Source organism: Cyrtonyx montezumae, unplaced genomic scaffold, assembly GCF_038088225.1.
Source record: "Cyrtonyx montezumae isolate F1298 unplaced genomic scaffold, pur_monq_1.0 scaffold_51, whole genome shotgun sequence".
NCBI lineage: Eukaryota > Metazoa > Chordata > Aves > Galliformes > Odontophoridae > Cyrtonyx > Cyrtonyx montezumae.
The window spans coordinates 793,036-807,279 of record NW_027072058.1 but is presented as its reverse complement, the minus strand read 5'-3'; the positions used below and the strand labels follow the sequence as shown (position 1 = coordinate 807,279).

General features: G+C 67.8%; 3 protein-coding genes across 3 annotated transcripts; 2 read left to right on the top strand and 1 right to left on the bottom strand.

Annotated features, from left to right (window-relative positions):
- The first annotated feature begins 5,612 nt into the window (after positions 1-5,612).
- Positions 5,613-7,302, top strand: GDF15 (growth differentiation factor 15). Its single transcript, XM_065748675.1, has 2 exons — positions 5,613-5,936; positions 6,523-7,302. Exons 1-2 carry the CDS (start codon positions 5,624-5,626, stop codon positions 7,293-7,295), a joined length of 1,086 nt encoding a protein of 361 aa, XP_065604747.1. The 5' UTR covers positions 5,613-5,623; the 3' UTR covers positions 7,296-7,302.
- A 1,423-nt stretch (positions 7,303-8,725) lies between these two features.
- LRRC25 (leucine rich repeat containing 25) lies at positions 8,726-10,638 on the bottom strand. Its single transcript, XM_065748674.1, has 3 exons — positions 10,576-10,638; positions 9,193-9,698; positions 8,726-8,840 (listed from the first exon to the last, which is right to left on the bottom strand). The coding sequence occupies exons 1-3, from the start codon at positions 10,636-10,638 to the stop codon at positions 8,726-8,728; spliced, it is 684 nt and encodes a 227-aa protein (XP_065604746.1).
- Positions 10,639-11,044: 406 nt separating this feature from the next.
- Positions 11,045-13,311, top strand: LOC136056468 (single-stranded DNA-binding protein 3-like). The gene is made up of 5 exons (XM_065748673.1): positions 11,045-11,261; positions 12,077-12,149; positions 12,310-12,371; positions 13,129-13,217; positions 13,277-13,311. Exons 1-5 carry the CDS (start codon positions 11,206-11,208, stop codon positions 13,309-13,311), a joined length of 315 nt encoding a protein of 104 aa, XP_065604745.1. The 5' UTR covers positions 11,045-11,205.
- Positions 13,312-14,244: the final 933 nt, after the last annotated feature.

Below are 14,244 nucleotides of genomic sequence, written 5' to 3'. Positions count from 1 at the left end.
TGCAGTGAGGTGGAACGGTGCGAGTTGGCTGAAAAGAAACCCACCCAACCCACGTGAGGGGACCAGGGCCTCACAAAGTGCTCTTGAGTTGAAAAGCCTTACAGGTGCTGACTTCTCCCCCCTCCCCTCGGGCAGGGCTGCGCTGGGGGTGGAGGTGCAGCATTCCCTGCATGGAGCAGATCACCTTTCGGATGTGGGACGGTCTGAGCTCGCACTGAGTCCTTCCAGGAGTGCTCAGTGTTGGGTCAGGGCTGCCCCCCCTCTGCCCCCATCCCCTGCGTGTGCAGAGCGAACTGCTCAGAGCTCTAAGGGCCATTTTCTCCATAGGAGATCTGACCACAGCCTGTCGGTGCGAGCTGTGATTTTTAAGGTGAAAGCTGAGTAATTTATAACTTCCTTCGCTGCGAACTTTGGTTCTCATTAGAGGTTGGGAGAAGGGTGATGCTGAGCTTAAACTCCAAGCTGCCAGGGCCGTGCATCGCGGGCAGTGACGCGTGGCTGCCAGGGGACATCCAAAACGTAGAGCTGCTCCTGCTGCCTCCACCCGGGGCCGGCTGCTGGCCGTGTCTCTCCCCATATGAACGCACACAGAGGCTGCCTGCAGCCTTCCCCAGCAGTAATTCTGATCAGTAATTTATTCTGCTGAGTATTCTGTTTCCATATCTGAGTCCGGAGACTGCTCCCAGGGAGCTGAGCCCTTGTGTTGGTGGCAGTGTGTGATGGCTGCAGGGCTCTCCCGGGAGGGGAGGGGCAGTGCTGGGGCGGCTTTCCTTAGGAAACATAATTTATTTTACAGTCTTTCGGGTCCTCTTTGGGTTTTTTTTTTTTTGTTGTGTTTGAGCATTAGTCCTCAGAGGTCGCGTTTGCAGAGCGTGTCACGGGGGTAGTGATGTTTCTGACAGCAGAGTTGATCTCACCCACCCCGAATGAAACGCTCCCGTTCCCTTCTCCTAAAGCCTCCCTGTGGTTCGGTGAAGGAATCCCGGGTGCTCCTCTGCCATAGCTGCTGCTGGTGGTGCTCACACAGGGGGTCCCCGCGTGTCCCGTGACCCACCGTGGGGCCACGCAGGGCTGAGCTCCTGCACGTCAGAAGTGGGACTCGCTGGTTTGCACTGATGCAGACCCCCCCCCCCGGCTGCAGATGCCTTCGTGGGTGGGTGGGGGCCGCTTGGATTCGGTGTTCGTTGTGGTGCCCCACATCAGAGAGGGGTTTTGGGATCGTGTGGCTGCAGAACGGCGCGTGGAGGTGCACTGGGATGTGGGTGAGGGCACTGTGTGTGGAGGAGAGGATGGAGGTTCCCGTGTGGGGTCTGTGTCGGGGGCTGGCTGTGGTGCTGGGGGGGGTTGTTGGTGTCGGGGTGATGGCTTTGGTTATTAAACGCTGTGAAGGATGTCGAGGATGCTGCTGCAGCAGAGACAGAGCTGCTGCATCCCAGTGACTTCGAGGCACTGAACAGACAGGAATTACCCATAGGAGATGAAACTGCACCGCCCTTAACTGCAACTCCGTGCTCCTTAACTTCACGTTCAGGTTCTAGATTGCACCAGCTTCCTACGTGGCAAACGTTTACTTCGATTAACAGGGAGTGCCTTGTCCTGCAATGGGAAGCAGAGCAGTGGGGGCCGAGGGGCCCTGTGCACGTGGGGGGGGCTGAGCTTCACCCCCCCCCCCAGGAGCTGCTCCGCTTTGGGCTCTCGGGGTTCCCAGAACGCACTGGGATGTGACAAAGGGAAGGGGGGGGGGGAACCCTTTGGGGTTCTGTGTTGTGTTGTCCCAGCGCTGCTCTGCCCCCCACTCCTGCTGCCGTCGCGCCCACATCGCAGAGGTGTGGATGGAGCCCTCGGGTGTCCCCGTCTGTGCTCGTAGGGACTTTCAGAGCTCCAGCTCCGAATGGGACCCTCAGCTCTTGGCAGTGTTCTTGCAGTGCCTTGTAACCCCGACCACGAGCGCTGTGTCACGAAGGGCCGCCCGCGTTCCTTCCGCTCGCTGTTGCTCCACTGGACTTTGTAACTGAGAACTTAAACCCACGTTTCAAAGTAAATAAAGAGTTTAACTCTGCCTCGGGGTGTCCTCGAGCGGTCCCTGGGTTCCTGAGGGTGGCTTTTGGGGGCTGGGAGCAAAGTGTGCAGCTCTGCTCGGGGCGGTGGGGATGGGGGTGGGAATCCTGGGGGCCCCGCTGTGCTCAGTGCTGTTGGGTGCAGCTCAGGGATGCGGTGCCAGCACTCACGTGCCCTCCGTGTCCTCCATGTGCTGATGCAACCCCGGGCTGCGGCCGTCTCACGAGGGGTCGGTGATGTCATGCACTGTGTGCTGCTGCAATATGAGCTCTCTGCTGCTGCTGGGCCCCGTGCACCCTGCCCACGCTCCTCGGGTGCTGCGAAAGGGTCTCATTGCAGAGCGGCTCCAGGAGCCCCTTCCCCTCTGTTCCTCCTCCTCCTGGCCGAGGTGGGACGTTGGGATGTGTCCCAGCTGTCACCTTTTCCCAGCTCAGAGGTGAATCAGTGTTGTCGGGGTCCCCTGGGAGCCTGGCACCCCCAGGGCTGTCAGTGGGGTCCATCCCTCCGCCCCACAGTGGTTTGGAGCCGTTCCCCATCTGCCCAAAGGCAAATCTCACTGCCCAGAGCCCACCCTGGGGCGAGGGCTGGCAGCCACCTCCCGCTGTCCTCTTCTCCTTTGGGGTGCTCCTCACCCCACTGATCCGGGCTCTCGTCGTCCGCTGTTCACACCATCGCTGCAGTGCGTGGTGGTGCTCTCACAGACGACAGCTCTGAGTTCTCCACCTCCCTCCTCGTGGGTTTCCCCCCACGCTGCCGAGAGCACCACGGATGACACCATCTGGGGTGACGAGATTTGCATTTCTGGCCGTAGGATTTGAGCAATTTCCTGTCTTGCACAGGCAGAGGGGTCCGGGGGGGTTGGCTGAGCCGGTGGCCGCGTGCGGTCGGGAGCGTCGGTTCCAAGTGGAGCAGAAGTCTCATTTTTGGTGGATGCCGTAAGCACAGAACAAAGGGAGAGCGGTCCCCTCCTGCTGCAGCAGCACCGCGGCTGCCCGGGCTCACCTGATCCGGCCTGTTTACCTTCACACGGCCAAAGGTCGGGTGGCTTCTGTTGTGCACATTCATGTGACAGCACGGGGAGGGCACGGGACACCGTGGGCTGAGGCCGTCGTTTCTGAGCCCTCCGTGCCCGTATCTGTACCACCGAGAGCACAGCAGTGCTGTGTGAGGAGCAGCACCTGTAGGGCCGCAGGGATCTTCCGTCCTCAGCTCGGCTGTGTCACCCCGACCTCAAACGGCCGCTGCTCCTGCAGCTCACAGTGCTCAGCGCTGGCAGAGGGTGAAGTGGGAGCCCTCCTCGGGGTGCTGGGCGGCTCTGGGGGGAAGTGGTGCTGCCCGGGTTCCCCTTCCCCTTCCTCCTGCCGTTGGGTCGTGGCGCAGAGCTGCCGGTGGACGCGACGGGTTCCCATTAGCGGCACCTCTTGTGAGCACGGTGCTGGACCTCATCCCGCCCAGAGGTGCGCAGGGAGAGCACAGCACTGATGGACTCCTTCCAGTGCTGAGCCCCGTGAGCTGCTCCCACCCGTGATAAGGGCAGGAAATTCCTCCGTGCTTCCCACAGAGCGCAGTGCCACGGAGGTGGGAGGATGTCCGTGCACGCGCCGTGGGGTTCGCTCCGCTCGTGCAGGACGGTGAGGACACGCTGGGGAATTTCCCAACAGATCACTCTGCATCCGCAAATGCTGCTCCGAAAGCACAAATGTTATTGCTGTTGCCGGGCTGTAAAGTTTCCTGCTTCACCACCGGGAAGAAAACATCCGGCCCTGCACGAGCTGCAGTGCTCCACGCACACGGAGGGGACACGGAGCACCCACAGCTCCAAAATAAAGCAGTGCCAGAGCAGAGCTGTGAGGACAGAGCCCCTGCGTCGTGCTGAGGATGGGAGGTGTGAATGCTGATGGGATGGGACCTGTCCCGACCGCCTGCACAACTCACATCCTGCGCTGGGGAATGTCATCCTGAGGGGATGAGGGGTTTGGGGACAGCACGGCCACTGCTCACCCCACAGAGCTGCTCCATGCCCGGCCCTGCTGCACGGGTGGGGATGGGATGGGATGGGATGGGATGGGATGGGATGGGATGGGATGGGATGGGATGGGATGGGATGGGATGGGATGGGATGGGATGGGATGGGATGGGGATGGGATGGGGATGGGGATGGGGATGGGGATGGGGATGGGGATGGGGATGGGGATGGGGATGGGGATGGGGATGGGGATGGGGATGGGGATGGGGATGGGATGGGATGGGATGGGGATGGGATGGGGATGGGATGGGGATGGGGATGGGGATGGGGATGGGATGGGGATGGGATGGGATGGGATGGGGATGGGGATGGGATGGGGATGGGATGGGAACGGGATGGGATGGGGATGGGGATGGGATGGGGATGGGATGGGGATATGCCACCACACAGAGCCCAGTGGTGGCACACAGGGGATGCTGAGCTGTGTGTGAGATGCAGCACTCGAGGAAAGTTGGCTCCGGTGGCAGTGCTGCTGGGACTTCCTCAGGAACCAGCCCGGAGGAACCAAAACTGAGGCAGGGAGAAGCTGTGGGCAGGGGAAGGTAGTGCAAAGGCAGCTGAGGGGTTCCCTCCATCCATCTGTCCATTCATGCACCCACCCACCCCTCCTCCATCGCTCCATCCCTCCATCCATCCCTCCCTCCTCCCGGGCAGCGCAGTGTGCTCGCGTTGTGCCATTCCCCCATGTGACGCCGCTCGTGCTGGTGAGCCGATGCTTTCCCGTGGCTGTGGGTGGAAAGCTGCTTCTCCTTTCTTTGCCTCGGGCAAACGTCAAGAATCTGGGTGAAAAAGGCAGAAATGAAGGTGGTGTTAAAAGGCAGCGCGTTGCTGGGAGCCTCCGTCGGTTCTCCTCCACAAACTCCTCCCGTCGCGGATCGGAGCCACTCCAACCCGACCCCGTCCCGGGAATGATGCAAACCCCGAGCGCGGTTACTTCAGTGAGAACCGGAGCGGGGCAGAGCCGTGCGGTAAAGCCGCGCTGCGGTGTCATCAGCCGCAGCCCCACCTGGGGAGTGCCGCGCTCCGATCGCGGGTCGGATCCACTCCACGCGTGCGGGAGGAGGGGGGCCGACCCGCGCTCGAGAAGCTCTCCCGGCGCTGCGGGCGGAGGGGATGAGGAGGGGAGGGGCGGGCGAGGCGTAGGGGGGGGGGGGGTGGGGGGGCACGGGCATCCTCGCGTGCTCACCGCTCCGCGCCACGTGGAGCCCACGAGACCTCCACCCGTTCCCCATCAGCACCGCCGCTCCGTCCCACGCGGACACACCGGGACGCGACGCGGTTGTTCCTCTTCCCATCCCCGCGCACCGTACCCCTCCGCGGCCGCGGTGTTATCCGTGGGACCGGGGCGGGAGAGTGGGGAGGGGAGGGGGGGGAGGGCGGGCAAAGTCCCGCTTATATAAACCCGGGGCTGCTCCCGCTCCATTCATTCTCCTCGCGGCATCAATAAGAGCCGCACGCGGGGCCTTTGCGCAAGAGGCTTCGCCGCCCCCCTCCCCCCCTTACCCCGCGCACATCCCCCGCTCCTCCTCCGTCTGCGCGATGCTGCGGGACGTGGGGGCCGTCACCGTCACCTGCCTGCAGCTCCTGCTGCTGGCGGGCGGAGCTCAGCCACGGCCCCGCGCGTGGGACGAGGACGGGCAGCAGCTGGAGGCCATCAAACACGGCATCCTGCGGCGGCTGGGCATGGCCGGGCCCCCACCGGTGCCGCACGCTCCGGACCCGGAGAGCATCAACCGAGCGCGGCGGGTGTACGAGCGGCGCGTGGCCGAACTGCGGGCGAACCGCAGCCGGGAACGGGAGGAGCGCGAGGGAGCGGCGGCCGCGACGCACCGGCACCGCCTGACCGCCATCCGTGAGTGCACGTCCCCAAAGCGCGGCCCCGTCTCCTCAAACTGAGCCCCCCCCCGCTGTGTCGCCAAACCACGGCCGAACCCGCCCCGCCCCCAAACTGCACCCCCACTTCGTCCCCCAAACCGTGTCCCGAACTCCGTCCCTCCGCACAGCCGGACTCCGTCGCGCCGTGTCCCCAAATCGACCCCCGATGCGTCCCCCGGCCGCGTCCCACCCGTGTCCCCAAACGGTCCCCAAGCCACGTCCCACTCCGTCTCCAGTCCGTCCCGACGCGCGTCCTGCCCCGACAAGCGCTGGGACATGACCGGACATGAGTCCTCCTCCCCTCCTCTCCCTCTGCCTCCTTTAGAGGAGTTGCAGTTCCCACACTTACAAACCCCGGTTGGATAACGGCACTCAGCGGTGCCGCTCTGTGGGGGCTCCCACCAAAGCCGGGGGGAGGGGGGGGGGGATGTGGGGAACCGTCCGGACCGCCGGGAGTTGGGGGGCACACGAGGGCGGGACGGGGCTGCCCCCACCGTGGGGGGGTGGGTGCGGGGAGCGCATCCGCGTCACGCTGTGACATCGGCTCTGCTCTCGTCCCGCAGTGCAGCGTCTGCCGGACCCCCCCCGGGCAGAGTGGGACCCCCACGGAAGCGGGACCAACCAGAGGACACCGGGACCCCCCCCGGGCCGCACCGTTACCTCCTGGTGGTGCCCCGCACGGGCGCTCTCCGCCAGCGGCCGCCGGTGCTGCGGGCGCAGCTGCGGCCCGCGCTCAGCGCAGCTCCGGATCGGCGTTTACCCCCCGGGGGGGTCCGGGGGGGCCCCGCAGGCGCTGCTCGGCCGAGGGGCGGACCCCTGCTCCCATCAGCTGGACGTGACGGAGCCCGTCCGGCGCTGGGCCGCCGGGCACGGTGCCGTGCTGCGGTTGGAGATGACCTTCAGCTCCCACGCGTCGGCTCCGTGGGACGGAACCGGGACCGGCTCCGCGCTCCTGGAGGTGGAAACGCGCGACGCCGCGGGGCGGGGAGCGAGGAGACGGCGGGGGCTGGACGAGGAGTGCGGCAAGAGCGACGGCAAGTGCTGCCGGCGGGTGCTGAAGGTGTCCTTCCAGGAGATCGGATGGGACGATTGGGTGCTGGCCCCGCGCAGCTACGACATGCGCTTCTGCCAGGGCTCCTGCCCGCACAACTACCGCGCCGCGTCCATCCACGCGCAGATCCAGGCCCGCGTGCACGCCCTGAGCCGCGCGGCCCCCGCGCCGTGCTGCGTGCCCGCGGCCTACGACCCCATGGTGCTCATGCACTACGACGCAGAGGGGAGGTTGGTCAGCTCCGTCTTCGAGGACATGTTGGTCACACGCTGCCACTGCGCCTGAGGGCGGCGCCGGGGGGGGGGGGGCTCCGCCGGGCACTGCTGCCCATAGCGACCCCACTGCTCTGGGTTTTGGGACCGGCGCTGCCGGGGGTAGGGGGGCGGATTTGGGGCCCCATCTCTGCCAGGTGTGGGGACCCATCGCCTCCGGATGTAGGAACTCTGGATGTAGGGTGTAGGAACTGTCACCTCCGCTTTAGGGGTCCACCACCTCTGTCTATACGAACCCAGCACCTCCTCCCATAGGGACCCGCTGCCTCCAGACACAGGTGTCCCACCCCCACCCCCACCCCGGGGACGCGGACCCCGCTGCCGTCACTCCGTGCCATAACTTATTCCCCTTATTTAAAGCGTGGGCTCAGCAGGAGGAGCCCACCCCGCCGCCCCCTCCCCACATGAGCCCCTTTTTATACGACCCTTTATTTATTGCTCATTATTTATTGCACTGTACAGCCTCGTTGGGATTACTTTTTGGGTTTTTTTTTTTTCCTGTATTATTTTTTGGTATATTTATATATTTCTATAAACCAGATCTCGATGCCAATGAATAAAGTGATGGGAACGCAGCGCCGGTGGCTCCACCCCCCACGGCCACGTCCCCTTCGTCCCCATCGTGGGTGACTCAGCTGTGGGCAGTGATCCCGCAGCACTTTGCCCCGATCGTGTCCTTGGGGTGGGTGCTGGGACAGCCCTGACCCCACCGGGGATGTGACACTGTCGTTTCTTGGCTCTCCCACGGCGAGGGGATGTGGGATGGGGGACAGGGGGACATGAGGATATGGGACATGGGGGTGGGGGACGTGGGACAGGGGGATATGGGGCTGTGGGATGTGGGGACACGGGGACATAGGAAGTGGGACATGTGGGGACGTGGGACAGGGGAGCCGGGGGTCATGGGCTCTGGGGACCACAACCCAATGGATGTGGACATGGGGTCACCGCGACGGGGACGTGGGCTTAGGGGGAGTGGGAAATGGGAACCTGCCCAACTGGGGCTGGCGCCGTTGGCAGCTCTGCTGCGGGGACAGGACCCCCCCAGACCCCACACAGCCCCTCTGAGGGTTCTGCCCTATGGGTCACTGAGGACAGCCCCACATTTAATGTCACTGCAGAGCATCACACAGACCCGTGCAAGGCTGGGACACGGGCTGACCCCACGTCACCACCGCTCCCCCCCACGCACGTCCCGGTGTCACTTCTGCTCCTGCCCCATAAGAGGAGGACTTCGCAGGACAGCGGTGGGGCGCGTCCCAGTGCCCCGTCCCCATTTCGTGGTGTAAACCCCGCGGAGGAGCGATCTCTTCCGCCCTCGGCCCCACGCAGGAAACGGCCGCGCTGCGGTTTTGCTCTCATTGCGAAATAAAATAGGGGGAAAATCCCCCCCCACCGTCGTGGCACCGCGGCGCTGCCCCCCCCCCACCCCAGGCGCTGCCCTCAGGGGTCGGGGGTGACGTAGATGTCCTCTCCCGGGGTCCCGGTGTTGGCGTAGATGGGCTGATCCCCTGCGTCGCTCTCCAGGAAATAGGGATCGTCCGGCGGTGCCTGGGGGCTGCGGGGGGGTCGGGGGGGGGGCAGTGCCCCGTGGAGGTGTGAGGGAATGGCCCCCCGAGTGGATCAGTGGGGAGGAATGGGTCCCACAGGGGTCTGGTCCATGGGATGGGATAGATTGGGATGAGATGGGATGGAGTGGGATGGGTCGAGATGAGATGGGATGGGGATGGACTGGGGATGGGATGGAGATGAGATGGAGTGGGAAGAATGACCGAGGGGTGGGGTGGGGTGGGGTGGGGTGGGGTGGGTGGGGTGGGACGGAGTGGGGTGGGACACCACCACAGCCCAACGCAGCCCATCAGGAAGGCCCCATGTGCCCCCCACATCCCATCCCCCACGCTCAGGCTCACCTGTACCCCTTCTGCTGCCACCTCCGTGCCCCGTCCTGCAGCGGGGTCGTCCCGGGGGCCGCGTGGGATCCGACAAAGACGTTCTCGTAGTCGGGCGCCGGGCACAGCCCCGCAGCCGTGGGAGCGCTCTCTGCCTCACGGCTGACGTAGCGGGGCTGCCCGTGGGCCGTGGGGGGCTCCCGCTTCCCCCACCCCGCGTGGCCCGCGGTCCTCCTGCACCTCCACACCACCACGGCCGCCGCCGCCGCCGCCGCCGCCGCCGCCACCCCCACCCCCCACGGCCGCCGCCGCCGTCCCCGCGCCGCCCCGACACTCCCGTGCGTGGAAATCGGAGGCGTTGACGGAGCCGTGGGGTGTGGAGCAGAGGCAGTGGTTGTGGGGGCACACGTCCGGGCTTTGGTCGCAGCGGCACGGCGGCAGTGCAGGCTGTGGGGTGCTGGCCCCGATGCTATGGGGCAGCAGCAGCAGCAGCAGTAGAGCGTCCGTGGGGCGCCCCATGGCTCCACCTGCGAGGGAATAGGGGGTCAAGGGAACAGAACCCACACCGCCCTCCTCCTTGGGGGGGGGGGCCCGTGGGTGAGTTTGCCCCCCCCCCCCCAGCCAGCCCCATCGCCCCGACTCGCCTGCAGCCGTCTCCGTGCAGAAAGAGGAACAGGCGGTCCCTGTGGGTCCGTGTCACTGCGTGGGGCGTAGCCGGGCCTGGGGGGGTCACTGCTGCTGACCGGGCAGCTCAGAAACGCTCCTTCCACCCGTGGGTGGGCAGCGGTGGGTGCTCACTGCCACTCCGTGGCCTCATGTGTCTGCAAAGTGGAGCGCGTGGGGACGAGGAGCTGTGTCCGGGTGGGATGTCACAGCGTGGGCCGGGCTGCGGTGATACTGAGCCCACGGGGTGGGGTCTCCGCGTCGTGTCCCACCCGAACACCCCCTCGGCTCTGGGTTTGGATCGGTGATGGGCGCTGCCCCCTCCCCGTCCCACCCGTCCGCCGAGTGGACCCCGAGTCCCGCGGGTGGGGGTGGCCCCGCAGCGCCTCACGGCCACGCGTGTCCGCGGGGGTCGCGGCTCAGGGCTCGGGCACGGCTGACACCTGCAGGCCGACGGGGGAAGCGCCGCGCACACCGCGCACGCACCCGCCCGCGTGCACGTCCACGTGCACACGCGTGCGCACGCACAAACACGCGTGTCCCGTCCGCGGCTGTTCCCAGCTCCCCGCCGGGCCCCGGCCGTGCCCCCCCCGCAGCCGTTTGGGTGCTGTGCCCGGTGCACGGGGGGGACGACGACGACTCAGGGGGGTGTGCGGGGACACAGACACGCGTGAACACGGGCGCTGAATGACAGAGCGCCCCGCGGGTTGGGGCAGTTCCCTTTGAAGCGCAGAATGCGACCGATGTCCACGTCCCCGCGTGACTGCGTCCCTCCGTGGCTGCGCCGCTGTCCTCTCCCGTCATTTCCCGGTGTCCGGACCCTTCCCCTCGTGTCCGCGTCCCTCCCGTCTTCACTTCCTCGTGTCCGTGACCGCTCTCATCCACGCTCCTCTCCCTCACGTCACTACGCGTCCGCCCCGTCGTGCCCGCGTGCCACTCCCCCTCGTGTCCGTGTCCTTCTCCACTCCCTCCCCTTCACGTCCAAACCTTCACCCCCACGACCTCCCCTCCACCCCCCCTCCTTGTGGACCCCCCCCCACGCGCACATTTCCCTCCTCCATCGCCCTTTTAAGAGCGGCCGCGCGGGCGGAGGAGGAGCAGCGCTGGGAAAGAGACGAAACGGGGGAGGGGGGGGGAACGGGGAGGGGGGGGGGGGGGGGCGGCGTTGCTGGAACAGCCGAGCGCGGGGGGGGGGTGTGGGGGGGGGGGGAGGGGGGGGAGGGAACGGCGGGGCGGCGGCGGCGTTGCGGGGACCCCCGGCCCCGCGCGGCGGTTTCAAGGTCCCCCGGGCCGGGCCGGGCCGAGGCGCAGCGCGGGGCCGGGGCCGGGATGGCGGCGGAGCGCCGCCGGTGACGGCGGGGACGGTGCAGCATGTACGGCAAGGGCAAGGGCTGCGCAGTGCCGTCCGACGGGCAGGCCCGCGAGAAGTGAGTGCCCGGGGCGGGGGGAGGGTGGGGGTGAGGAGGGAGATGGGGGGGGGGGGGGGGGAAGGGGGGGACGGACGGACGGACGGACGGAGCGACGCGCGGAAGTTTTCGCGGTGGTTTCCGCCGCGGGAACCGAACCGGGGACGGCGGATCCGCCGCGGGGGGGGGGGACTGCACCGCGCAGCACCGCGGGGATGAACGGCCCCCGACGGCTCCGGGAGCGCCGTCCGATCCGCGGCCCCGCGGGGATCCCCGCAGCCGCTCCGCGCTGTGCCCCGCGAGGAACTCCGCGCGTGTCCGCCGTGGGGGTCCTCGAAGTGTCGTTCCCCGTGGGGTGGTGGTGTCGCGCGGGTGGGGACGCCGGGAAGGGCGGTGCGGGGTCGGGGAACCGCTGCCGTCCCTCGGGCTCCCGCGGGATGTGGCACCGCCGCGTCACCCGTGGGCGCCCCACGTCGCGGCTCCATCCCGGCGGGGCCGCCGCTGCGGCGAAGCGCGCGGTGTCACCCGGGGACGCGGTGTCCCCCGTGGGGACGCGGTGCCGCGCCGCGCACCCTCCCCTTTATTTCAGGGCTCCCCCGCCCCCCCCGCGCTGCGCTCCCCCCCCTCCGTGTCTTTGATTCATCGCAATTAACGCTTCGCGGCCCGGCGCTGTGGGGCGACGCGGGCACGCGTGGGCCGCCGCCGTCCCCGTCCGCTGCCGTCGGGGCCGCGCCGCGCACGTGACCGCGTCCTCCGGCAGCGCCGTCCCCGCGCCGCGTGGGTGCCGTCCCCGCGGTGTCCCCGTGTCACGGTGTCCCCCCCCGCCCCCCACGCAGGTTGGCACTGTACGTCTATGAGTACCTCCTGCACGTGGGAGCCCAGAAATCCGCGCAGACCTTCCTGTCCGAGGTGAGACCCGCGGGGGGGGGGAGGGGGGGGGCGGTTGGAATGGGGGGGAGGGGATACGCGCGCACCCCACGCGTGTCACATCGTCCCTGAGCTCGTGCCCCCCCCCTCCCCCCGTGGCACAGTGCCCGACCGTCCCCACGCGTGGCTCTGTCCCCTGCAGATCCGATGGGAGAAGAACATCACGCTGGGAGAGCCGCCCGGCTTCCTGCACTCGTGGTGGTGGTGAGTGGGGGGGGCTGGGGGAGGGGGGGGCCCCCAAAGTGTCCCCTCGGACCCCACGCGACCGCTGCTCCGCTGTTCCTACCTCATCCCACCCCCCCCCCCCCCCTAACCCAGCCCCCCTGCTCGGCCCCCACAGCTGGATCCAATTTGACCGTCCCCAAAGAGCACAAAGCCCCGATCTGTGGGGGGGGTCCTGCACACTGTGCCCCCCCCCCCGCCTCCCCCGCCATCCCCCCCATGGGTGCAGGATGTGGGTGTCCACTGTGGGAGGGGGGCACAGGGGGCTCAGCCCCATCACCCCCTGCGGCCCCACTGTGCCCCAGCACTGCTCCCCATCGCACCCCCCCCCATCCCCATCACCTCGCTGTGGGGGGGGCGGCAGTGGGGCCCCCCCATCCCATCCCACCCCGGGATGTGCTGCCTGATGTCAGGGCCCAGGAATTTGGGCCACGGATGGGTAGCGACCGTCTCCATGCAAACACTGCAGCGGGGGCCCCACGCTGCGGGGGGGGGGGGCAGGACCCCCCCCACCCCATCCACCCCCACAGCTCAGCCCCGTGCCAGCCCCCCCCACCCCACATCCACTCATGAGTGCCCCAAGGGGCAGCGGGGCTCAGCCCGTACCCCCCCCCCCCCCCCCATAGCACTGGGATGGGGCTGACGGCGCTGTGGGGGGGATGTGGGGACACCGGGGGGGGCACGGAGGGGGGGGGGGGTTGTCCCTGATGCTTTGTGTCCCCCCCCCCACCCCCCACAGTGTCTTCTGGGACCTCTACTGCGCTGCTCCCGACCGCCGTGAGACGTGTGAGCACTCGAGTGAGGCCAAAGCCTTCCACGACTACGTGAGTACGGGGGGGGGCAGACCCCCGTGCCCCCCCCCCTCCAACCCCTCCCCCCCCCCGCAGCACGCCGGTACCCTGGGGACACGGGGACACAGTGACACGGCACGCTGGGGGTTAAGTGCAGCACAGCCCCCCCTCCCTGCGCAGCGCTGACCTATTTTGCACATCACGGGAGGGGTAATCCCAGGAGCCGGGCTGTGCCCCCCCCACACACACCCCGGGACCCCCCCCAGTGCCACCCCGTGCCCCGTGGGGTGCCCAGCACTGGGTGACATCAGTGGGGATGAGGGCAGGGGGATGTGTGTGGCTGCGTGGGGCGCTGTGGGGGGGGGGGGGATTTAGGGACGCCCCCCCCGCACTGAGATCCATAGGGACAGCTGGAGAGTGTCCCCCCCCCCCGCGGGAACCCACGAGCTGCCGGCAGACGTGCTCTGTGCCCGTGCACCCTGAGCCCACGGGGTCCCCAGCGTTTGTGTCCCCCCCCCCACCTCTCTCCTTTGCTCAGTGTCGGGGGGGGGGGGGGGGCAGACAGGATACCTGCAGGGGTGCCCGGGGGGGGGGGGGGGGGTCAGTGTGGTGTCCGTGGTGCTGCCGGGAGCCCACTGTGGATGCGGGGGTTGTGTCCTCTGCAGGATGCTGTGCCCCCCCCAGCACAGTGTGCCCCCCTCCCCCGCCCCCCCCTCCCACCACCCCCGCCCCGCTGCTGATTGCCGTGCTGGAATTAATGAGGCTGTTGGTGCGGGTCAGGGCCCGTTGCCATGGCACTGCCGCGCAGATGCAGCCCCGGCGTTGGGGATGGGGGGGGGGCCCTGTGGGGCTGAGACCCCCCCCCCCCCCCCCCCAAAACTGGGGGGCAGTACCCACGGTGCGTGCGTCCCCTCCGTGTCCGGGGGGGAATGGGGTTTCCCATCACTGTGGCATTGTGCAGGGTCTCTGTGTCTGTCCTCGGGGGGGGGGGGGGGGGGGTGCTTGGATGTGTCCCCCCCCCCCCGCTGGGACGTGTGCAGCCCCCCCTCCGTGAGCACAAACCG

What these genes read in the sequence shown, in the direction of transcription:
- GDF15 (XM_065748675.1), top strand. Translation starts at nt 5,624, where the DNA reads ATGCTGCGGGACGTGGGGGCCGTCACCGTCACCTGCCTGCAGCTCCTG. An exon ending in GCACCGCCTGACCGCCATCC is followed by an intron (nt 5,937 to 6,522) that starts GTGAGTGCACGT and finishes CTCGTCCCGCAG; the next exon opens with TGCAGCGTCTGCCGGACCCC.
- LRRC25 (XM_065748674.1), bottom strand. Translation starts at nt 10,638, where the DNA reads ATGACGGGAGAGGACAGCGGCGCAGCCACGGAGGGACGCAGTCACGCG. An exon ending in ACGCGGGGACGTGGACATCG is followed by an intron (nt 9,699 to 10,575) that starts GTCGCATTCTGC and finishes ATTCCCTCGCAG; the next exon opens with GTGGAGCCATGGGGCGCCCC. An exon ending in TGGCAGCAGAAGGGGTACAG is followed by an intron (nt 8,841 to 9,192) that starts GTGAGCCTGAGC and finishes ACCCCCCCGCAG; the next exon opens with CCCCCAGGCACCGCCGGACG.
- LOC136056468 (XM_065748673.1), top strand. Translation starts at nt 11,206, where the DNA reads ATGTACGGCAAGGGCAAGGGCTGCGCAGTGCCGTCCGACGGGCAGGCC. An exon ending in CGCAGACCTTCCTGTCCGAG is followed by an intron (nt 12,150 to 12,309) that starts GTGAGACCCGCG and finishes TGTCCCCTGCAG; the next exon opens with ATCCGATGGGAGAAGAACAT. An exon ending in AGCCTTCCACGACTACGTGA is followed by an intron (nt 13,218 to 13,276) that starts GTACGGGGGGGG and finishes CCCCCCCCGCAG; the next exon opens with CACGCCGGTACCCTGGGGAC.